The 24134-nt window shown below is 39.4% G+C and overlaps 2 protein-coding genes across 2 annotated transcripts; both read right to left on the reverse strand.

The window, feature by feature from the left end:
• Nucleotides 1–2175: 2175 nt before the first annotated feature.
• Nucleotides 2176–5651, reverse strand: skp1 (S-phase kinase-associated protein 1). Its single transcript, XM_030745993.1, is given in 6 exon segments — nucleotides 2176–2592; nucleotides 2595–2607; nucleotides 2777–2917; nucleotides 4550–4694; nucleotides 5326–5397; nucleotides 5554–5651. Coding segments are annotated over 6 exon segments (486 nt in total). The 5' UTR covers nucleotides 5649–5651; the 3' UTR covers nucleotides 2176–2572.
• Nucleotides 5652–9906: 4255 nt separating this feature from the next.
• Nucleotides 9907–19850, reverse strand: ppp2cab (protein phosphatase 2 catalytic subunit alpha b). The gene is made up of 7 exons (XM_030745813.1): nucleotides 19488–19850; nucleotides 11808–12017; nucleotides 11511–11684; nucleotides 11274–11363; nucleotides 10931–11092; nucleotides 10416–10534; nucleotides 9907–10299 (listed from the first exon to the last, which is right to left on the reverse strand). The coding sequence occupies exons 1-7, from the start codon at nucleotides 19587–19589 to the stop codon at nucleotides 10227–10229; spliced, it is 930 nt and encodes a 309-aa protein (XP_030601673.1). The 5' UTR covers nucleotides 19590–19850; the 3' UTR covers nucleotides 9907–10226.
• Between the last annotated feature and the right edge of the window lie 4284 nt (nucleotides 19851–24134).

The raw sequence follows: 24134 nt of genomic DNA on the forward strand, positions 1-24134 counted from the left end.
CCTCCCCTTGTCTCCGCCAGCACACACACTCTCACACACAACGCTTACCCCCGGAGCAGTCTGCCAGCAAGCGCGGCGACCTCCGTCCGCCCGCAGCAAAACACGCCCACACACCCCCCGGAACTGTCCAGCAAGCGGACGCACAGCTCGTTGGCACTGTCGGCCGCTAAGGCCACGGGACTCTCTCTCAAAGTGCTAACGGAGACTCAGTGACAGCTGTGGTCTGCACACACCAACGACCCTCAGCCTCCCCCAGAGCCATGAAGATCATCCTCATCAAATGCCATCAGTCTCGTGTACAACAACACCCTGTGGTTATTTTGATGTTACAGAAAAAGGAGCAAGTTGAAGGCATAAACCCCACCACCCCCACCCCCAAGTAGGACAGTAGCTGTCTCTCAGTTCAGAGGCTGGATTCTACAAAAATCTGCATTTTTACAGCACACACAAGGTCAGCAAGGGCTTCCTTCTCAAACAGGTGTCACAATATTTCATCCCACTTTGAGGACATGAGCCGATCTGCAGTTCCACTGAAGGATCCGGCCCCTGAACTAGTGACCAAAAACCCACCAGCTTTAGAACGCATAGTAGCAAAGAGATGTTAATGTGCATGCAAAAACAAAACACAAAAAATAATTGTGGTTCTTTGGCTCCATCTGCTGCAGTTAAACTCAGCTGAAGCGATTGTCTTACCTTGTGGATAAGTAACTCAGTAGCGATGACAATCCAACATAGTTTTACTCTTAAAGCATCTCCATCACATCTGTGTACCGGAGTTTTTATCTCCCATTTATCACCACTTCCTCAGCAAACCACTGAACCATGAGAGGGGAGCGAAGACCAACAACCACCCAGCCTGACCAGCAGAATCTGATTCCAAGAGGCATCGATTCATTTTTATTAGCTGCCATTTCACAGTCAAATTTCCCCTTTTTTCCAAACATTTTATGAATATCTGTGCAGCTTCTTTAACAAAAAATTATATATATATATAAAACAGCAGTTTTAAAAGAAAATTCTCAAGTTCATGTTACTTTTAGGCACTTTCAGGCTGTCAATCTATGGCTTTACCAACTGTTACATTTCTGTTGTGTTTTTGCCTAATTAGTGTCTTTTTTTTTGTATGAATCTCACAGTTTTTAAGGTCAGGTGTTCTGCAGGTGGGGAAAACCCTCAGAAGTGTTTTCTTTTTTCAAAGTCTTGTTTTCTTTTAAACATTTTCCAGCTCAGCAAATTAAACTGAGACCAAATGGGTACTATTATATTGCATTGTGTTGTAAAGTTTTATAATTAAACTTTTATATGGTTTTATGTAAAAGGAAAAAAAACAAAAAAAAAAAACCTAAAAAAGAAAATATTCTGAAAAAAAAAGTTAGTTTCTACTATTTCTTAAAGCAATACATTTTGTTTGTCCTCCTGTGCAAATTTTTTTTTTTTTTTTGTTAAGTGTTACTGCTGCAGCATTCTACTTACATTTCATGGTTTCAATCTGTGCATTTTTTCAACTAATGTAACAAAGACATTTTGATTAAAAAGGCTTTAATTTAGTGTTCTGCTTCCAGCTTCCAACTCTACGGATAAACTATAAGCTTTGCTTTTAGTATAGCAATACTGTTTCCCACCACCAGAGAGCGCTATTGTGCTAGTAGTTTCCATTTGAGGGCACTTAGTTCAGCAGTGGAAGCGCCTCAAAGATGTCTTCAGCGTTTTTTTTTTTTTGTTTTTTTTTTTAAACACCTCTGTGTTACTGTGTTTTTGATTGTTGTAATAAAGTGTTTTGACTATCTGGTCCATGACTGCTTAATTTTTAGACCCCAAATTCTCCTCAGCAGCTGGCAGCTAAAAAACAACAAAAGACAGACACTGTCCATTTAATGTTTTATTTACCCCTTCAGTATGTTTGAGCATCCCCCAAAAAAAAAATAAAACAGCATCAGAGCTTAACTCGAAAATGTTTCTAATTCAATACATGAATTAGGTATATGTTACCAAATGCTGTGTGACAAAACCAATACTTCAAGTCCGGGGGACATTATGCATTTAAAAAGAAGTAATCACCCTACCTCAAACTTCACTTTTCCTAAAAACAGCTCCTTAACATGGTTTCACAAAAAAAAAAAAAAATCGACACATTTACAGAGCAACAAAGAAAAAAAATAATAATTCACCCTTGAGTTTCCATTGTCAAAAAGCATTTTTATTTATTCAGAAAACAAATGTAAAGTTTAAAAAAAAAAAAAAAAACAGAGCAGTTAATAATAGGGGAAATCTGAGTCTTCAACTCTTTAAGGATACAAAGCTGTGAAACCAGGACTATTTATGTCAATACACAATGTAAGTGTGTGCAAACAGGAGAGTTTCTTAGCTTTAAATTATTGACACCACGCAGGCAAGTTAAAACAGTCATGCTATTACTGGTAGACAGAAATTAAGAAAAAGTGATGGTGGTGGGGAGGGGAGGGAGGGATATGGCTCTAAATATACTAAATGTAAATATTAACAAGTATGAACAACGCCAGTGCAACCAGTTAGCAGAGACAATCCTTTTCAGTGTGGTAGTGTTGGTCTTCCTCTATTTTTCTTCACACCATGGTTCTCTTTGCGTACCTGTGGACAAGAGAGACAAATGAGTGGTCCACAAAGTTGTGGAAGGCAGGATAACAAACTTGTTTTAATCATTTTTGTGCAGCATCCTCGAGTGACGCATTCATTTCTTACTGCTCATGAAAGACCCTTTTTGTTTTATGACAGATAGCTGATGGGTTGGAATAAGTACCTGGGCTTCCTCCTCCTCTGTGAAATCATTTTTGATGTTAAAAGTCTTCCTGATCTCCTCTGGGGTTTTGCCTTTGATCATGTTGGCCACCGTCTTGCAGGTGACATCTAACAGGCCTTTGATGTCCAAATAGTTGGCGGCCTAAATAGACAACAACAGAGATATGAATGAGGAGCAGACGGAGGGAGGGAGGCAGTGAGAGAGAGAGAGAGAGCATGCAAGGACAACCGATACCTCAGCAACACTTAAAATATCAAGAACCAACAAAGCATGTGCTGTTTGGGATTCATTTTTTAAAATTGTTTTAGGGGTTGTCAATAAGATTGTCAATGGGAAAGAAGGAACAAAGACTCGATGCAAAAAGGCTGATAGGAGTAACACATCAATGAGTCTGATGACAGTTATGAGAATATAAAATCCCTGAGAATTAAAAAACAAACATTTGACTGCAGGTAAAGTGTGAAAATCAGTATTATTCTTACAAAGTTATTATTCTTACACTATGGCACCAAGCCAGGTACAGTTTATCAGTAATGTGACCCTAAGGTTTTGTTATGTAGTCCTGTGACTCAGCATCTCTGCTACAGCAACACATTTAATGCTGTTCGGCAGCAGCCAGACACGGGAAATTAAAATATCAATTCATTCACTACTCAATATATGTACTCCTTTGAATTCAAATGGGTCTGAGACAAAGTCAGTCTTAAAATGTGTTACTTATTCTTACAGATTACATAAATTCATACCTTTCTGTAGAAAGAAATGACAATTTAACAGGACTGCAGTTATATTATGATCTTGATTTATATCTTTCCAGTATTTCAACAAAACCAGTCGCCTACAGAGACAACTAAAGTATGAATCCTACACACTAGAATAAAAACAGCAACTAAACATGAAGTCCTTTCACACTGCTCAGGGAAATTATCCTGAAGGAACAACATAGTCTTCCAATATGCTGCTTGGTGGTCACTGTTAAAGGCCTGTATTGATTTTCATATGGCACAGGAGCACCTGCTGAGCTTCTCTGAAACCCCTTCCTCTCCAGCAGCCTCAGGCTTTGTGCTTGTAAACACATTCAAGTAGCAAAGGGAGGGGGGGGGGGGGGGGGGGGGGGGGGGTGTAATCAACTCAGGTTACTGACACTGCAGCTTTTATTTCATTTCCTAGAAGCCTACAGATACACCAACACACACATTTCCCCATCTCTCTTAGGCATCGCTACGGTTACCTTTTACATGCAGCCCAAATCTATTAAAGGCCAAAAATGACTCCCTGTTGTTTCACACCTCTAAAGTTGCTCAAACCACCCATCTTCCAGCTGTTGCTAAGCAACATTTGCCTCTCCCTTAACCAGATGAACTTGGCACTACGGCTGCTCAGTGAAATAAAAACAACACAGGAGAGTCACGAGACATCTTCACATCGAGATGGAGGAAAAGGAACCCAAAAGAAAATACAAACTAGGGATGTGTGCAACTAGTCAACTAATCATCGCTACGGTCGCTCGTTTGCACCAGACATACTAGTCGGTTAGCCTAATTGTTAAAATTTAATTGATGCCCGGTGCCGTAAATGGTTGTCCTAAATGTTACACAGCCATCTGCGACCACATAGAACTGTAGCCCTGATAGCATTATAGAAAAATGCCATAACTGTTTAATCTTGGCCAGATGTTTTTATTAGCTTCATCACTGTAGCTAACTGCAGGGAAACAACTGATATGATAGTCAGGCCTAAAGTTTAACTGAGCACAATGCAAAATGTGTTTACCAGAATGAGTTCAAACAGGGTGCCTTGGTCCACTTTGAGGAACTCCTGATCCCATACAGGGATGTCATCTGTCCTTTTCTCCTTGTTCTCGTCATCCTCAGGAGGAGGGGGGTCATCTTTGTGATGAGTGCACCACTGAATTACCGAAAGGAAACACAAAAAAAAAAAAAAAACCACACAACTGTTTAACCAAGGTAACCAAATATGTGCAGCACCCACATCAGCGATGTATTTAAAATTGACCATAAAAGTTTAGAAGCCAAAGTAAACACCACAGTAACTCAAGTAACTTCATTATGTCTTTAAGTGTAGAATATTTCAAACACTACAAATTTCACCGTGTTTGACTTGGACATCAGATCAATTCACTGAAAAATGAAAAACACCCTCAGATGTCAAATGATTTGTGTTTATGGAAACTGGACACCTGTGACCTGCACTACAAAGTAAGTTTAAACATACCAGAGTCTTGACATTATCAGACTACATTAAACCTCTCACCCATGATCGCAGTAAGCTGTCTCAAGATGGTTATCAACCATTTCCCACTTTACTCATGACATCATTAACATAAAGGGCTGGTGTTAGCAATAGATGACCAACAGAACTGCATATTTCCTCAGGAAAAGTACTCAGCAGGCCACCGGTTTTTTCCCCCCACTGACACCTGTTACTCATGTTCTTGTTGAAAGAAAAGAAAAAAAAATGTACCGGTCTATATGTAGATACAAAACAAAAACCTGCTGGACATCATAGGTGTGTGTGCAATCTGTACCTTCTTGAGGATGGCAGCGTTCACGTTAGGGAGGGGAACTGGATCATCATCTCCTTCATCATCCATCCCCAATCTGTCAAAGATACAAGGAACATATATCCAAAATATGCATTATGCAAGTACACACCCTACACTGGTGAAATGAAAGGGGAAAAATATCACGTACACTCATTGTGTCGTGAAGTCTAAACTCAAATGTTTTTGATGATTTTACAGCCTGTTTCTTTACCTTCTAGCATGGTCTAATGGTGACAGACTGTTGGCTATCTCAACATCCACCTCGAAGATTTCCCCATCAGAGCTCTGCAGTTTTATTGTAGGCATTATCTGTAGAGTAACACGTTAAGATATTAAACAACATATCTCAACACAAACTTATTAACCAAAGAAGTAAACACACATTAGCAACTGCTATCAATTACGGAGTTATCCCAACTACACCGTTCACATCATTAATTAACTGACTACGGCGTAATAGGTATTAAAATAGATAAATGTTACCTGCGGAGTCATCGTATTAGAAAGATTAGATAATAGAACTCAGAATTCGCTAATGCTTCCCTCAAGCTACCAACGATTAGCTACCTACGGACACGGGTTTAATAACGGCAATGCTAGCCGAGCGGCTAAACTTTTATTTGGACGCCGTTTATAACTAACTTAGAGATGATACGTGTTATTACGTTAAACAAATAAAAAGGCGCCTTTTGAGCTTTTTAGACAACCACAATAATTTCCATATTACCGACTAATAGTAGGCTAATAAGAAGCTAGCATTACCATGCACAATGTTAGCATCCTAGCTAAGCTAGCGCCTTACGATTTCACTTGAGGCCTCTTAGCACCATCGAATAGCCATTCAAGTTAAGACATACACGAAATGAAACAACGAGCCAGAGCCATTCATCCCAAGCTGAAAAAGTCACTGCAGTTGGCTGGCTCTAACCAGTACGTGCCTGTTTTTAGTAAATCCAGAGGTGACTTTCCTCTGTAGTCAGCAGGAGGCCCGACAGACGCGCAGATACAGACAGCGGTGGAAAGTCTCTGGATCAACCCGAGAGCACGAGCTGCCTCCCGGCGTGTTGACGCGATTTTGTCACTGCTGGAAGAGGTTTGGGGGGGGGGCGGGGGGAGGTGACTGAAACTGCTCTTCCTGTTTATTTACCCTCCTTTCACTTTTAACCTTTGGTCTGCTATTGTTTTTCTGAAACATCCTCAGCATTTTAAATTATATATGTGTGTGTGTGTGTGTGTGTGTGTGTGTGTGTGTGTGTGTGTGTGTGTGTGTATATATATGTATATATATATATATATATATATATATATATATATATATATATATATATATATATATATATATATGTATATGTATATATATATATATATATATATATATATATATATATATATATATATATATATATATATATATATATATATATATATATATATATATATATATATATATATATATATATATATGTATATGTATATACATATATATATATATATATATATATATATATATATATATGTATGTAAACGTGGGTTGGCATGTTAAATGCGCATGCCTTATTCGATGACATTTGCATGTATAATGTCTACATTGTCCCATTTTAATGTCATCTGAACTTTGCTAGATGTTTTAGTAAGCGTTCTTAATTCTGTCCATTTGTTTGGTTGATTTGAGATGTTTAACTTTATTTTATAGTTGTAATCTTCTTTCAGCTGCTACCTTAAGGGATCACCACAGCAGATCTTCTGGATCATCATCCTATCCCCACCATCCTGCTCTGTCACACCAAAACTCTGCATGTCCTCCTTCACTACATCCATGAACCTTTTCTGTGGTCTTTCTGTTTTCCTCCTGCCTAGCAGCTCCATATTCAACATCCTTTGTCTAGTATATCCACTATCTCTTGTCTGCACATGTCCAAACCATCTCAATTTTGTTTCTCTAACTTTGTCTCCAAAATTTCTCAACTTAAGCTGTCCCTCTGATGTATTTCTAATCCTGTCCATCCTGGTCACTCCCAATGAACATCTGAACATCTTCAGCTCTGCCACCTGCCTTTTTGTTAGTGCTGCCGTCTCCAAACCATACATCATAGCAGGTCTTACTATCCTTTTGTCACAAATCACTCCTGACACTCAACTGTGGTCTGTGGTCTCTGCTTCACCATTATTGTGCACTGTTTGTTGCTTTGGATGGTTGACCCCAGCCATTTAAACTCATCTACCTTCACTACCTCTAGTCCTTGCTTGTTCACTCTTACACCTGTCTCCCTCTCATTCACACACATATATTCTGTCTTGCTTCCACTGACTTTCATTCCTCTTCTCTCCAGGCTCTCTTCCACCTGCTCCCTACTCCTGCCACAGATCATATTGGATCCATCCATCCATTGTCTTCCCCTTCCTGGATCGCAGGGGCAGCAGCCTAAGCAGAGGAGGCCAGATCTCTCTCTCTCTCCCCATCCACCTCCTCCAGCTCATCCAGGGGGACACAGAGGTATTCCCAGGCCAGCCATGTGATATAATCTCTCCAGTGTGTCCTGGGGTCTCCTCCCGGTAGGACATACCCAGAACACCTCACCCAAAAGTCACAGAGGAACCACCTCAACTGGCTTCTTTTGATCATATTAGACAATTATATTGCTGAAATTGTAATTCAAACTTATTTTATTACCCCAATAACCCATGTAATCACCACACAGAAAGACTCCAGACTGTACTTGAAACCAGAACCTTCTTGCTGTGAGGCAACAGCATTAACTACTGCACCACTATCCAGGTTCCCCCCACAGCCCAAAGACATGCATGGGTTTAATTGGCAATTCTAAATTGACCATAGCTGTAAATGTGAGCATGTGTCTCTCTGTTAGCTACCACTGCGACAGATTGGTGACCTGTCCAGGGTGTACCCTGCCTCTCAACCTGATAGGTTTCAATTTTGGCAAAATTATAGATCTGCATGTGTTGTTTATCAAACAGTAGTTTATTGTAGTATTTAAAGCTACCACTGAGTGGCGCTTTTTTCCTTCTTATCGATTCTTTCGAGCCGTTTCCATGGTGCGTTCAAATGCTTCCTGAAAGCTATCCTTAAATAAATGCCACTTAATTTCAAAATGTTACTGCAGCATTTTATCCGCAGTAGGACATACACACAAAAAATGTACAATAGGTATGATATGAGAACCAAAATCTTAAAAAAAAAAAAGTTCAAATATACAGTATAATTTTATATAAACTGCTTGTACTATAAATTCTATTAATTCAATAAGCATCCATATTCACAAAGTTATCACTTAGGTTTAGAACTATTAATGTTCTTTGACCTTTCCCCTCATAACTGCTTCTGAATGTGACGAAGGCCAGAAAGGGTGATGATCAACTTTAGGAGGAATGACGGCTACACTACTGGTGTCTATCCTGGAGCAGGATGTCGGTGTGGTTGAGGCTTGCAGGTACCTGGGTATTCACATGGAAAACAGGCTGCATACAAAAAGGCTGGCGGGCAGGCTCTGTTTCCTAGGAAACAATGTGTGGAGCAAAATAATAGAGATTTTCTATCACTCAGCTGTGGTGAGCACTGTGTACTTTGCTGTGGTCTGCTGGGGGAGCAGCATCAGAGCTGAGACATCAACTGATTAGGAAGGCTGTTTCTGTGATTAGCTGCAAACTGGAGACTTTTGAAGACTGATTCAGCTCCACTGTCACAAGAACAGCTGTAGGAAATCCTCTGGCAGAGAGGCATCTGCCAGATATTATTACATCATCACTTTACCTGCTGTAATACAAGACCTTACCCAATATGGGATAAAGTATTTCTCATCATTATCATTAATAAAATACTTCCAGTAGTCAATAGACTTAACAGGTAAAATGATCAAAAACAACAATAATTGAGTAATGAAGTTCATACTTGAAATTCATTGCTGAAAAACGCAAAATTGTGGTACATTTTGACATCAGTGTGCAAAATGCACAACCAGATAGTGAAAATGCAAAAACTGTGAAGTGCCTTCCTGTTTAAACTGAAAATGAATCCCAGGCCAAAAGGACATCCATACCTACACTAACAGTTTAACAGTATAAAATAAGGGGAAAAAAACCAGCACATTCACATCAAGAAGCCACCTTCATCTTTATTATTAAAATTGTTTAGGTTAATACAGATGCAGTAGTTCAGAGGGAGTATGTGAGTTGAAGTGGATGAACACTCCATCATCTAATCATATATACCAAGCTGGGTGACTGCAAAAAAAAAAAAAAAAAAAAAAAAAAAAGGCTTTTCTTTAAAAGTTACAGAGAACCAAGAAACATTGTGTAAAACTTGGCTTGGGAAGGAAAGAAAAAAATAAAACCACAGCTGTAGTGTAAAATCTCTTCCATCTTTTGACATATGTTACATGTCTTTTTAATTACAAAAGTGCAAACAGATCACGTTCAGATCTACTCAATAGAAGCCATGGTGTGTGGGACTCAAACAGCCGCATTTAGAGTAGCAAATATATGTCGTGGACATCGGTGCCATCTGTCCAGCTACACAGGAGCAGAATAAGGAATTTAAACATCACTGTTTTTTTTTGTTTGGTTTTGTTTTATTGGAAGGGGGGGGGGGGGGGTGTTCATATAGTTGCAAGATTTGCAATACAAGTCCTCAGCAATGTATACTGTTATGACTATGGCACACACACCTTTTGGTCCATCCTTAGACACAGACATTGTTTTTGCTAAATGCTTAAATAGTTTTTCTTGTATGTGTGTGTGGATATACAATGTGTACTGCTGTGCCCCGCCCCCACCCTCAGTCTCGCACCATCCCAGCTCATGTTGTAATCAGTTGAACATCATATCATGGCAATACTGGACTGTACAAGGGTCAACGGAAGGCAGAGTTTACAAGAAGTAGTCTGGGGTGCGGCGAGTGACATGAGGCTCCCCTCTGCGAGGTGCTGGATCAAACTGCAAGCTGGGTAGAAGGAAATAAACCATTATATTAATCATTTCTGATAAGCAAATATTATACTTAGACTTCAAGGGGTTAAAAATGACAAATTTAACGATTTAAGACTTTTCTGTACTTACAAAGAGTATTTGAGGGTGTCGTCTAGTTCCATGATCGCTGCCTGGTTGCCGCAGCGGTAGCAGTAGTTGGGAGCGCTAAATATTGTCACTACGTTCCTCTCGTGGCACCAGTTGTAACCCTGAGGGAAGCAGATGCATTATTCACTGGAAATGTATAATTCAGAATGAACTGTGACTATAATGCAAATCTAAAGCTAAAACTTGCTCTTGAACTCAGAATAACTAGTAGATGATGATATAACTGTTTTGTCCCGTTGTTCTCTGTAGCAATGAGGCTTTCAATTCCTTTTTTGTTCCAGTTACTGCAATTTTCAAGGTTGGAGAATCTAATTATTCTAACAGCTAGTTTGTCACATGGCTAGGAACCATTCACAGGCCCTGAGCTGTAGTTAATCTCATGGTAACATACTGTTTGGTTGCCATCAGTCAACTGATGTGGCTGTTTATCCTAAACTTAGTCTTCCTCAGCAGCAGATGGAACATATGTATGCACACCAAATAAGTCAGACACATACCTCCATAACCAGCTGGTGGGCACGGGACACCAGTGTGAGGCGGTTGGCGTGGTTGAAAGTCTCAGAAATGTCCTGACCAAAAGTGTAGCCAGCTCCTCGCGGAGAGATGCCCCAGCCACCACGGTCATCAGGGTCTGACCACAGCAGGTCACACATGGGACCCTACAGGAGACAAGGAGGAGGAAACAAACAGGTTAATGGGCTGGCATCCCATTATGGAGTACTTGAACAGCCACTTTTATGTTTTATACTAAATTATGCAGTCACAAAAAGATCCTGTTCTTTTTTTTTTTGTCCAATTCATCTTTCAAACATTATAGACATATTTAAATGTCATCTTTACCTCATGTGGCACTTCCTGTAAACGGTCCAATGCCCTAATGTGATCCAATGTATCTATGGATGGTGACAGGCCTCCATGAAGGCAGAAAATCTAGAGGGGAAAAAGGAAAATGTGAGCAGAAGTCACCTTCTAAATTACTCACATTCTTTCAATCTAACCAATATGTCCTTTGCTAATGACTGAGTCTTTCAGAACACAATGTTCTACACTTCTGTGAAAACAAGCGTACATTCTTACCTGAGAGTCTACCAAGGCAGTGAGTGGGAGGTAATCGAACAGGTCTGTGAAGTACTTCCAAACGTTGGCGTTACCATATTTCCTTAGGCACTCATCATAGAAGCCGTACACCTGTGTGATCTGTCTGCTCTCGTGGTTCCCTCTGAGGATTGTGATGCGCTCCCGGAAGCGTACCTGGAAAAAAAATAAAGAGCAAAGAAAAGATCTCCATGATTTTTTCCCCCCCTTTCAAATATCAGTGCATGAATTAATAATTTCCTGTTTAGACAAACTGAAATGTAAAAACTTCTTACTTACTTTTAGTGCTACTAGTAAAGTGACGGTTTCTACGGAGTAGTACCCTCTGTCCACATAATCTCCCATGAACAAGTAATTTGTGTCTGGAGACTTCCCTCCGATCTTGAACAGCTCCATGAGGTCATGGAACTGGCCGTGCACATCACCGCACACAGTCACCGGACATCTCACCTCCTGAACATTTGACTCCTTTGTCAGGATCTCCTTTGCCTGGAGGGCAAAACAAATAATAAATCAAACTAGTTCAGGGTGTGGAAAAAATGAAAACACCATTCGTTGCCTGTAATCCTCTCTCTCTTTCTGTCCATCTCCCCCACCATCCAAATAATAATAATAATAATAAAATATATCATACCCCAACCCAAAAAAATAATAAAATAACATCACTTAAAGTTAGAAAAACCAAAACTACAAGCAGTACAAACAGAAGCTGGCTTAAGAACATTTTAAAACTGTCATTAATTTAAACGTGCCACTGCATAATTTATTCAAACACAGGGAAATCATGTGATCCTTTAATCACATGCTCTATACAGTGTAATTTCCAGGGTCGTTCTTTGTTCTTTATTTGAGGACTGGACAATTTCCTGACAACCTCACTTCCCAATTTCCACATCAGCCTCTGGGGAATCCATTAAGATGCTACACAGTGATTACAGCAGAACCCCAAACACCACCAGCAGAAGCTCTCCATGGATGTAAGCCTCTACTGTGTGTGTGTGTGTGTTTCATTAGTTTCCTGCAGGTCTGGCTTGCAGTGCTTAGAAAGGCAGCTCTGGCTGCACTGCAACATTCCTAAAATCAATTAGTCTGATGCTCCAAAAGCCAAAAAGCAGATTGAAGAATGGATGCTCCTGTTTCTGGATGGAAAAACGCTTAGTTTACTCTGATTATTCATTTAAGAGGACTCAGCCAAAGCCAGAAGTGCTGTGGCAATGCAACATAACCGCTACAGCTAAAAGTAGATGTGATGAGAAATGTTATTCTTAGACATAATGCAAGAATGTGTGAGTCCAGAATTCACCATGAAGCAGTCTAAAACCTGCTGCTGTTGAGTCTGACTCACTGTGGGGCCTACAGCTAAAGCTTGTGGAGGAATTCATACACAAAAGAAAAGGGTCAGCTTTAGTTGAAGCTGCCAGATTAAAAACAAAACTAAAAATAGTGGAAGCTTTAAACAGCATCAATACTAAAAGTGGAGACCCATGACAAGGCCTGCTTCTGGAGTCAGAATAGGCTGGTCTGACTTTTGGGCAGGGGGGAGTCAGGCAGCTGGATGAACCCTTTTAAGAAGTTTTGGAGCAAATAACTCCTCAGCCTGAATGATCACCAGATATGTCTGACGCACAGAAGCGAGCAGAGAGGCATCTGCAAATATAAAGTGAGCAGGAGAACGGTGAATAAGAGGAGGGGGTATGCAGTAAAACACGGCTCTCTTCCAACCCTAAAAGCCGGATGTTTTGTCTGTGGCACGTTTTGAGCAGCCCACATACTGTCCGCTTTAAACAACAGGGTGAGAGAGAGCACGAATTGACAGTGTCAGAGTGCTATAGCTGGTGTGTTAGCAGCAGATGGGACCCAGAATTAAAAGGACAGGGCTGCAACACTGCACAATGCTGACCTATATTATCCACGTGCCTATACTACCATGAGGCAGAAGGCCTTTCAGTCATTGGGCTTAGGTTGGCAGACTGACTGCTGTTTCTGCCTTTAAAGCAATTGAGCTGCTAAGCCCAAGAGAATATTCTGGATGCCTGCATTAAAGTCCAACAGCAATATATGTTCATCCAAACTTCACGCCAACCCCTATTAGTGATGTGAAGGGAAATAAACAAGCAAGCAAATATGCACTTTAAGTAAGGCAGGCTGTCTGGGATCCTCTTTACTGTTCACTGCTCTGCACTCAACTTTTTCATTTCCTTTCCACACAGTTTCAGTTTAATTAAGCACAGCATGCATTTAAAACACTGTTTAACTTGAGTAGAGCTGAAAACACCAAATGTTAGTCTTGCAAATACACATGGAAATGATAGGAATAAAAACTCCTTTTTTTGTCATGGACGATGATAACACTTTCACAATAAGACAGATGAGAATCTTATTTTTTTAAAGCTATAAATGTAATGATTTTTGTTATTCCCTGAGCCTTGAAGATTATCCATGATTGTGCCTAAGGAGCTCCCCACTTCCTCCTCTGGCATACCAAGCCATAACAAAATGTTTTAAATTTAATATATAATCTATACATAACCTCAGCAGCCAAAACATTAAATAACCTGTAACAAAACAAATACTGAAACAAGGCAAATGCTACACAAAGAATAGACGCTTAATTATATATGAACAATAAAGGTAAACAAAATAAATTAAAGTCTCTCAATAAGTAAAAAGCTAAATAAAATGCATCTATTTGTTTAATAACAGCCTACCCAATTCATGGTCACAGGGAGTAAATGAGTTTTTAAAACAAACAAAACAAAATACCATACAGAAAAGAAAAATATTATACAATGTGTAAAATAGTTCACATTTAATGAAGCAAAATTATTCTTTTATCTTGACTAACTTCACTTTTATCACCTATGATTAAGTTCTGATTAAACACTACACAAACATGAGAAAGTAAACTAATACAATGTGACCTGATTCTATGACTTTTTCATAACTCGCAATGCGAGCTTGGATTTAGTGAAATCCACAAACACTGTGTGAGGCAACTGTGTGTCCATGTGATGGCTGGTAACAGCACGTACTTTGGAAACCAATCAAGCTGCAATTGCGAAAAGGACGACGGCATAAATTACACAAGCAGCTTGCCCAAAGTACAGACCACACCTGCAGAAGAAATGCCAGAGAGAGCAAACTCTGCCAGACTACAACGACACTCATCAACAAACTGCTTAGTCGAGTGCCCGACATGAGTCAGCAGTTTTTCCAGATAAATAATCCCATTAAACTGTGAGAAACAAGCCAAGGTTCACCTGCAGACGGCTTCAGGTGAATTAAGACGGACAGCTATGCAAGCATATAACCAGCAGCAATGACCTCACCGAGCATTTATGGTAGCTGAAGTTACGCATCCTGCTGACCTCATCAAGTAAAACCGCAGCAGAAATAAAAGCGAGCAGCAGCCAAATGTGGCAAGTTAGCCTGACTTCATCAGCATTTCTGTGACAGTGTTTGAATTTGCTGATGTTATTTTACAACTTTATGACTCATTTTGCCTCAGATGCATTCCCAAAGATCACTAAGCTTTTAACATCCATTTCTGATGTCTCATTCAAAGTTACACAGTGACCTCAGTTTAACAGAGATACTGTGACTGGCTGCATCACTGACCTTAACACGAAAAACAAACAAAAAAAGGTCATGCAGATGACATCAGTTCTAAAACAAAGTGGGTCAACTACCGTAGCACGACCAAATTATTACACAATCGGGACACAGTTTATGGGTCTCTGCACAGCTGTGTCACTGCACTTCTTATCTACCCTTAAAGACGTCTCACCCGACACACGATTCAAGTAAACCAAACCAAAATGTTTAGTAAGATAAGAAGTGTTACGTCAGCCAAAACATTAAAAACACACCATATACAACACAGCGTAAATAAAGTAGAATATGGTGAAACAAAATAGCTCAAAAGAAGAAGGAGCACAAAATATTAAATAGAATTAAAAAAAAAAAAAGAGGCCAATGAATACAAATCTAAATAAAACACAATAAGGAGCTTACAACATTAAACACAAAAACAATCTCTGGATGATTATGTAACCATCAATAGGCTTATTTTTGGCCAGAGGGGGATGGAAAAAAAAAAAAAAGCACAAGGTCACAAAAAGGTTAATTCTCCATGTCTGTAATATATTATGCATTTAATTACATTTTCTCTCTATAACTGACAGCAGCATCAAACCAGTTTCCAGTAAACAGGCCACAGTTTGCAGTCACCTAATTCAACCTGGCTCATTGTTAATATTATCAAACCAATGACTCTGCTTTTTGTAAATAAGCAACATTGCAAAAACATCCCGGCTCTTCAGAGCGGGCAGACAACTACAATAATGAAAACCAGAAAAAAAAAAAAAAAAAATCAAAATTAATTATGGTTAACAAGGCAACGTTTCAAAGCATTCCCTCCTCTCCGCATGCTGGACACCAGGCAGAAACTCCGGTATGTCCGGCCTTCTTCTGAGACAACTGATTACACAGCACATCTCATTCTTCCGCACCCACACATATCCAAAAACAGAGACTGCCTCTATCTGAGTCACAATGAACAGTGTTATCCTGAGTCAAACACTCTGATCCCCTTAGCAACAAAGGCTTTCACAGTGTTAGTGATGCAACTCACAATCAATCATATCCTTGGCTATTTTAAAATCAAGGAGGATGCTATGTGGGAGCGTTCTGCTGAATGTATAAACAACATTCACAGGGTGGGGGGGTGGGGGGTGGGTGGACAGATACAGGTAGACAGTGTGGAGCAGCTGAGCTCTCGACAATGAAACGGCTTCCATTTTTTTTTTCCACCCTCGGCTACTTTAATGGCGTCTTTGCTGTATTTGGGAGGAAAGGGGAAAGAGGAATGCTGCATCATTTGTGCAGATCTTCCACGCCGAGCACACGTCCTGATAAATGAAAATTGGAAAAAGTAAAGACAAGGCAGGAGAAACACCCTTCAACCATGGTATGAGTGTTGATGTGGTATTCTGCAACTTCGTGTTTGGAACGCCACAAACACGACAACCAGCAGAGTCTGGCAGAGCATAAAGGAGTGATTCATGACAATTTGTGACAGCAATTCATGAAAACAAGATTATTTTTAAACTGCATTGTCATATTATCTTAGTAAGGACTCATTAAAAAAACAAAAACAAAAACATGTCAGGGAAATCTGTTTATGTTTGTGTATCTGAAAGGAAATAAAATAACAGCCAACAGATCAGATTTTTAAGTCACTGAATATTGGCATTGGGCTTAAAATGCCTATATCAGTTAGGATCTAACGTGCTGTGCTGTATGGATGTCTAACAAGCACTCCCAGGATCTGTCTGTCTTCAAGACAGCTGGATGTACACACACACGCAAAAAAGAAGCTGAAAAACAGGCTGTGAAGTCAAAGAGGGAGTTAAAAACAGCCTTTCTAATCTTCATGTGCTCTCCAACTAACTCCAATAACAGAAAGGCCAGCGTATATGCACAGCTAAGCATAGTGTTGACCACCACCACCTCCCCCCTAAGCCCCATGGAAATGATCCAGTCCCATTTTAGGATTCTGACCCACAGTGTAATGAGGATACAAAAATGCATTTAAAACTATTGGGACTCAAAAGGAAACAAATGGTGGGATTAACAAGTCGCTTGAGAACTCCGAACCCTTAAACCTCAGTGCACAGCACTCCAAACATGGTAGAGGGCCTTAGTGTTTGCATCCTTTTAATAGCTGAGGGGAACAAAAAAAAGAAAAGAAAAGAAAAACAGATTCTTCAAAGAGTGGGAGAAAAAATAAAAATATGTCTAAATTTAGCCTCTATTATCAGGGTAGAGCCTAACAGCAAATCTAAATGTATAAATATTCACTGATGTTAACCTATGGAGTCAGTCAGGACTTCTGACACTGAATCCAACAATCAGAGGACAGGGTGTCAATTCTCCAGGAGTGGAAGCCTAAAAATGGACCATGACCCAAGGCAGCAACAATATATAGCATGCTTTGGACAAGAGGTGTAGAACTTTCTAGAAAACAGAAATCCTCAACAGATAAAGATCATGATTATAAAGCCCCCAAAAGTATTAATCAAAACAACCTGAGGACAGAAAAGTGGTAAAGTATCTCAGAGTAAAGGCTCATTTCCACCCAGACAATCCAGAGCTGGAATCAGCACAGAGTATGTCAAGAGATTGGGGTTAAGCTCAGATCAGACTACAAAAGTGGCCAAAATCAGATGGCCAGTTATCAACTAAAACAGAAGCATATGGGCGTAATGATGCCATAACAGGTAGGGTAAGAATCTTAAAAAAAGAAGGAACCACCTTACACCACCTTAAAGGTCAACGTCACACCGAGGGAAATTACCATTAAATCACCTTTCAGGCATTTGAAATCATTCTGTTTCCAAAGATGAATGACGTGAAGCATTGTCCACAAAAACATTGTGGAGGGAACCAGAAACTTGACCAAAAGATTAATAAGGAACCAAAATCTAAACTTACCACTCACACCGTGCATCTTTTCCATCCATTAAGTCATGTTTCAGTTAGAAAATTGACCACATTATTGCCTCAAACAAGTTATCCTCTCCATTTACAGACTTAAGAAGTAAATGAGAAGCTATGTAATGGTCTCACTTTGCAACTCTACTGACTACTTGTGAGGGCTGCTGAGAAAGAAAAAAAAAAGTACCATACACTCAGTTGGCAGTGCATCTAATTAAAAACGCCAACAAGGTTATGGCTTATAAGGGGAGTTTTTGTAGTAATTGTGTTGATTCAAACTTAGAGTGTTTTTTTTTTTTCCTTCTTCTTTTGTGTCTCACTTATTGAGACCTCATTCTGGTTTTTCCTGGATCAAAATTCAAGGATTTTATTTCACTCCACATGAAGTGAAACTAAATTTTGCACTCAGGTTCCAGCTAAAAGCCAACAAAAATCAGAACAAGCGCAATATATACAGACACAACAAATAGAAAGCCTATTTACAGTGTCGTGTTTGTTACCTTTGGCTGGGAGCATCAGAGACTATAGAGCACCTTTAGGGCACCAATGGGGCTTTGGTTAACATTACTCATCCACATACAGTTGAATTAAAGACTCCATATTACCTTAATAAACACAAATCTGAGCAATTTCCTGTTATTTTTGGCCATATCATAAACAAAAATGTATCTTATGCTTGACTAAATTAAAGCCCACTTGGAAATAGCCCGTTATAATTACAGCCCTGGTTTTCCTTTAGTGGAAGGCCAAATCTCTTTGGTGGGTGCCAATTTTTTATTTTTTTTTCTGTGCAGGAACACCCTCCTCATTGAAATGAATTGACTGGTAGGATTTATTGCAGGATTGCACTGGCTTGATCTTGGCATACATATATGTAGGATTATCACCCAGAAGCACCGCAAAGTAAACTTTACACACCTTTCCATTGCTCCAAGTGGCTATACCTAACCTAGGTACAATCAGTCTTAATGGGCTAAATAAAACAGCCCCATCACTGCTTTCTCACAAGATAACAACTCTATTCCTTTCTTGTTTGACGCCAACTGGACAGACTTTCCTTTACTGCTTGCTAACTGCTTCCACACATAAAAGAGAGACATAAAATGTAGCAGAGCACTTCAACTCACAGATGCTGCAGTCACTGGCAGAGCGAATGAGCGGGGCTGTAAATGTGGTATGTGACTTGAATTCTCAGCGTGTGGGTTATCCGGCCTGCCCGGTAAAGCCCTAAGAAACCCAAAACTACCACATATAATTCCCTATTTGCCGACATATCACACAGTAAACCTGGGCAAACGGAACAGAAGTATCGGACAACTCGTAATGATTGTCAAATCCAAGCACAACGCAGTGAAATGTACACTAAAGACGCCATTTTAAGAATGTCTGGAAGGCGGCGGTGAGGAGAGAGAAGACGTTGATAGTTGCGGTTTAAGGAGGTAATTTTATTAAACATCTTACCTTTTCACATAGTGTTTTTACTTGTCCCTCGGACAGCTGCTTGCATTCGTTGAGCTGCTCGATCCACTGATCCAGCTCTTTCGTGAATGCCTTTTCGTCCATTTCTGTGTTTTCGGACACGCCGCAGTTCGGTACGTTAGCTAATTCAGGTTAGGCGACGACTCTCCCAGAGGTTCCCGTCTCTCCGGAGCTTACAAAGCGACCACAGCAGACGATAATCTCTCTCTTATCAAAATACGTATGTACCGCTAGCTGCCAGTGATGCCACTGTGATGATTTGACTGAACTGAAACTGGAGAGAGGGAGGGGAGAGGCGACAGTTTGATGATCCACCCTACAAACCCTACTAGTTTGTCGAGCCACCGGTGATCAAATATCGCATTTCCGATTGCACTTCGAAATAAAAGCTTCTTAGGGACCCCCTAAGAAGTTGTTGTAGCTTCCTCTTTTTTGTTTGTTTCATTTTTTTCAATTCACACGAGTTCACAGAAAGGGTTTGTTTCGTTTCTTTGTGTGTGTGTGTGTTTTCAAAGTAAATAACAAATGTATCAAAAAATTCGTATATTATATTGAACGAATGTAGAAAATTGTATCAAAGAATACAATTTTATACAGTTTTTGCTCATATTAATTTACCTGTGAATTTTATTTGTAACGTTGTACAGTTACTGCTACAGAGGAAATAAAATTTAGATGTATAATTATAGAAACAAAACACTGCATCAAAGAGAAAGGGGCAACAACAACAAAAAGATAATGACACCTTGGTCAAGACTTAAACACAAAAGAAAAACAAACCAAATTAAAACATTTAAAAAAAATAAAAACTCGTGCTAATTTAAAAGTCAAGATTTTATGAGCCACATTTATAGAAAATGTTTTCTTATTATCCTGTATATATTTGTTTTAGGTTATGATAAAAGGACTGACATGTAAACGAGTTTAGAAATATCAAACTCAAAAACTTGTAAGTAATAGAATTATCTAAGAACGGGTTACATCATGAGAACCAGTTCATCAGAACCAGACACCTAATACTGGCATGTAAACAAAAATAGTCAAAAGTCCAGAACTTTTTATGAATAAGTGTAAAATTACATTTTATCTAAACAGCTGTATCGAAGTAATGCAAAAAGGCACATATCTTTTTTTTTTTTTTTTTAGCACTGTGTCTAATTTTCTTTCATCCACACCAAATTAGGCCCTACACCTTAACTAATCTGACCATTTCTATCACAATGAAACTTATTCATGGGAAAAGGCAACATGTACCCCAAAAATCCCAAAAGTTTACTTCAGTGACGCTGGTTTACTATGGTGGATGTTTGAGAGGTTTGAACGTTTTAGAAACTAATGTCATCAGTGTATCAAATTTAAAAAGAGAATGTGCTGAATTTCGATATTTTCTTTTTTTTTTTACTACTAATCATAAGAAGACTGCGTCAGACTGGGTTTTTCTGAAACCTCTAAGAATTTCCTGTCTAACTCTGGTTGATTGTGTCCACCTTTACCAAAAACAGAGCGCCGCCCGACACAAATAGCAACCAGAGACCGATGACGGCTGCTCAGTGATTGGTTCGCTGAACTGCTTCCTCTGCAGTTTCATTGGCTCGCCGTTTATTGGGGACGTTACCGACACAACCCAAGAAGAATACGTCATCGTTCTCTGAAAGCATGCTGTGAGTTTTCTGGTGTGGCTATGATGTCACTGTTTTATCTCCGTGTTGTCAAGGCCAAATTACGTAAACAAAGTAAAAGACAGCATCACGTTGATAGGCTACCTACCGTTCTGTGTCCGTGCCTTTCATTTTTCAGTTATAAATAAAGGTTATTGAATCGCTAGGCCCGTTTAAAATGGTTCATTGTTTGTGTAAAGTACTCAGCAAACTTGCCAAGAGTTCTCACTCAGACTCAGTCCTAAAGCCAGTGATTTTCTAACAAAAACACTGATTAAAAGTTCTTTGAAAATACATCTGTGATAGTCTGTATCTGTAAGCAGTGTACTCCTGCCCCTCTGCTCTTTGAAATTATTTAAAAGGACTCAGTGATTGAGGCTGAAAGCAACAAAAAATATTACTTTAGAAATATTTAGAAATAAGTAAATAAATAAAATGCACAGCTGTTTGGAGGTTACGCCTCTATTGTGAATGTCCATTAACCCATACCAAGCACCTGGTCCCAGTATATTCTTTATTTTTTATTCTTTTACTACACTTAGTGTGCAAGTTTCTGACTGTGGCTTTAACATTTTCCATTCAGGATAAAACGTGTTGTTCTTCTTTAACTCTAAATATAGACCTATTATATCATACAGTTATGTGGAATCCAAAGCAGGTCTTCTATTGTGGAAAGAAAAAGCAATGAACTTCAGGATAGAATGGAGACTTTACTTTAAAGCTGGTCCCAGTTAATCTCAGGCACAATTAAACTGACAGAGTAATAAATCATATTCATTTTAGTTGGATGCTCTGTGTGGGGCAGTATTGCCACACCTTTGGTGATCACCCAGGATCAGTCTCAGATAGTGTTTCTGTGATAGTCCTGGTTTTTCATGTATCTTCTCACACAACTATTTCCTGTTACCTTGACTCTGAAATGCAAACACAATATGTATGTAGGCTGCGTGAGCCTCAACCTACATACAGAATGCTTTTTTACTAATTCAGGCTGAATATCACTAAATACTGATTATTATATTATTATAGCTTTTATTTAACTAGGAAGTCCCATTGAGATCATATCTCTTTTGCGAGAGATACCTAGCCAAAATAGAAGCCATACAAGCACAAAAACATGACTACAAAGAATGCTACAAATAGAATATAAAATACAAGATCTGCATCATAGCGTGCAATGTACAAATGCCTATAGCATAAAACATTAGTGGTCATTCAAGAAAGACACCCACGGGTCTCCTTCACGGCATTTCTTGTGATACTTTTAAATTCACCAATAGATATAGCAGGATTGTATGTCAATTAATATTTATGAACTAGTTAAGCTAAAATATAAAAACACAGGGCAGAGGCAAATTTATTCAAAATATGTGAACTGTACCTGGGCAGTCGGTGATATTCAAGGACTGAAGTTTGGGAGAATCTTCATTTGCAAAATTCTGTTTGCTGTTAGAAAAGTTACTTTTTGAACACAGCTGACATTTGGCATGTTCCACTTTTACAGTTTTACAGTAAAGGAAATAAGCGTATTCACTATATTTTTAAACATTACATGAGAAGGTCTTGACAAATCTTATATTAGGAGGGCAGTGAACACAAGACTCAAGGAAGTCACTGGAACTAGTCAAGAAGTAGTCCAACATCCTGTGTAAGACAAAAGACAAAATAAATTGTTCAAAAAAATTGATACCATTGACTGGCCCCCACACTTGCGTGACCTAAATCCAATAGAACACCTCTGGAACATTACGTTTCCATTCATCCAACACCACCAGGGTGCACCTCAGACTCTCCAGGAGCTCAGTGATGCTCTGCTCCAGATCTGGGAAGAAATCCCCCAGGACAACATTTGTCGTCTCATTAGGAACATGTCCTGATGTTGTCAGACATACATACAAGCACATGGGGGCCACACAAACTACTGAGTACCATTTCGAGTTGCTGCATTGACATTTCAGCAACATGGACTAGCCTGCCACATAATTTTTTCATTTTGATTTTCAGGGTGTCTTTGAATTCAGCCCTCTGTAAGTTGTGGCATTCTTTCAGTCCTAACACATTTTTTTCCCCATTGAGATCTGATGTGTTTTCAAAGTGTTCCTTTCATTTTTTTTTTGAGTGGTCTATATTGTTTTAATTTGTGGGTTTTACAGGTGCTCGTTGGCTTAAGACAGAGTTGCTACCAGATGTTTCTTGTCATTATTGGTTCTGATATAGTGAAGCATTACTTTTCTAAACAAGTTCTTTCAATTTAATACCATTGTAGTGACTGTCTAAAAAACTAAGAAAGTATAAATACTTGCAGTAATGCATGCATTCAGCCCCAAAGACTAGTCACTAGAAAACTGCTTGCTGTCACAGGCATGTTAGCATCAGCAAAGGTAGATGTTGCAGAATAGGAGAAGATTCCCAAAAAAAGGAGGCCACTGGGAATCCAAATGACTTCAGGAGAGGCAGGGTACACCCTGGACAGGTTGCTAGTCTGTCGCAGGGCTAACACTTACAGATAGGCAACCATTAACGGCCAATTTAGAATCACAAGCTGACCTAACAAGCATGTCTTTAGACTGTGGGGGGAGGCCCGAGTGAACAGGGGAAAAACATGCAAATCTACATGGCCGGGCCAGTGGACTCAAATCCAGGTGTTGTAGGGTGATGGTGCTAACCACTGAAATTTAGATCTTTCCAGTTCCAGCCTGCAGTAGCTGTCTGCTTTGAAACTACAGTTGCTGCCTTAAAAGATTTTCAAAGCACCATTCTCTCTTCACATTATCAAAATCTTAAGCCAAGCAAGTGCAGAATTATTGCTGTTCCATTATTTACTAGATCTGTAGTATTGCTGCTCCAACTGTAGCTTCTCTGTAGTGGCTTAACTGTATGACCTAATTCTTTGTGTCAGCAGGAGGCCACCACTACACAAACACAGACATGAAACTTGTGCCAGAGGCTTGTCAAGACTGATGTAAGCAGA

This window comes from Archocentrus centrarchus, chromosome 14, assembly GCF_007364275.1.
Source record: "Archocentrus centrarchus isolate MPI-CPG fArcCen1 chromosome 14, fArcCen1, whole genome shotgun sequence".
Taxonomy (NCBI): Eukaryota; Metazoa; Chordata; class Actinopteri; order Cichliformes; family Cichlidae; genus Archocentrus; species Archocentrus centrarchus.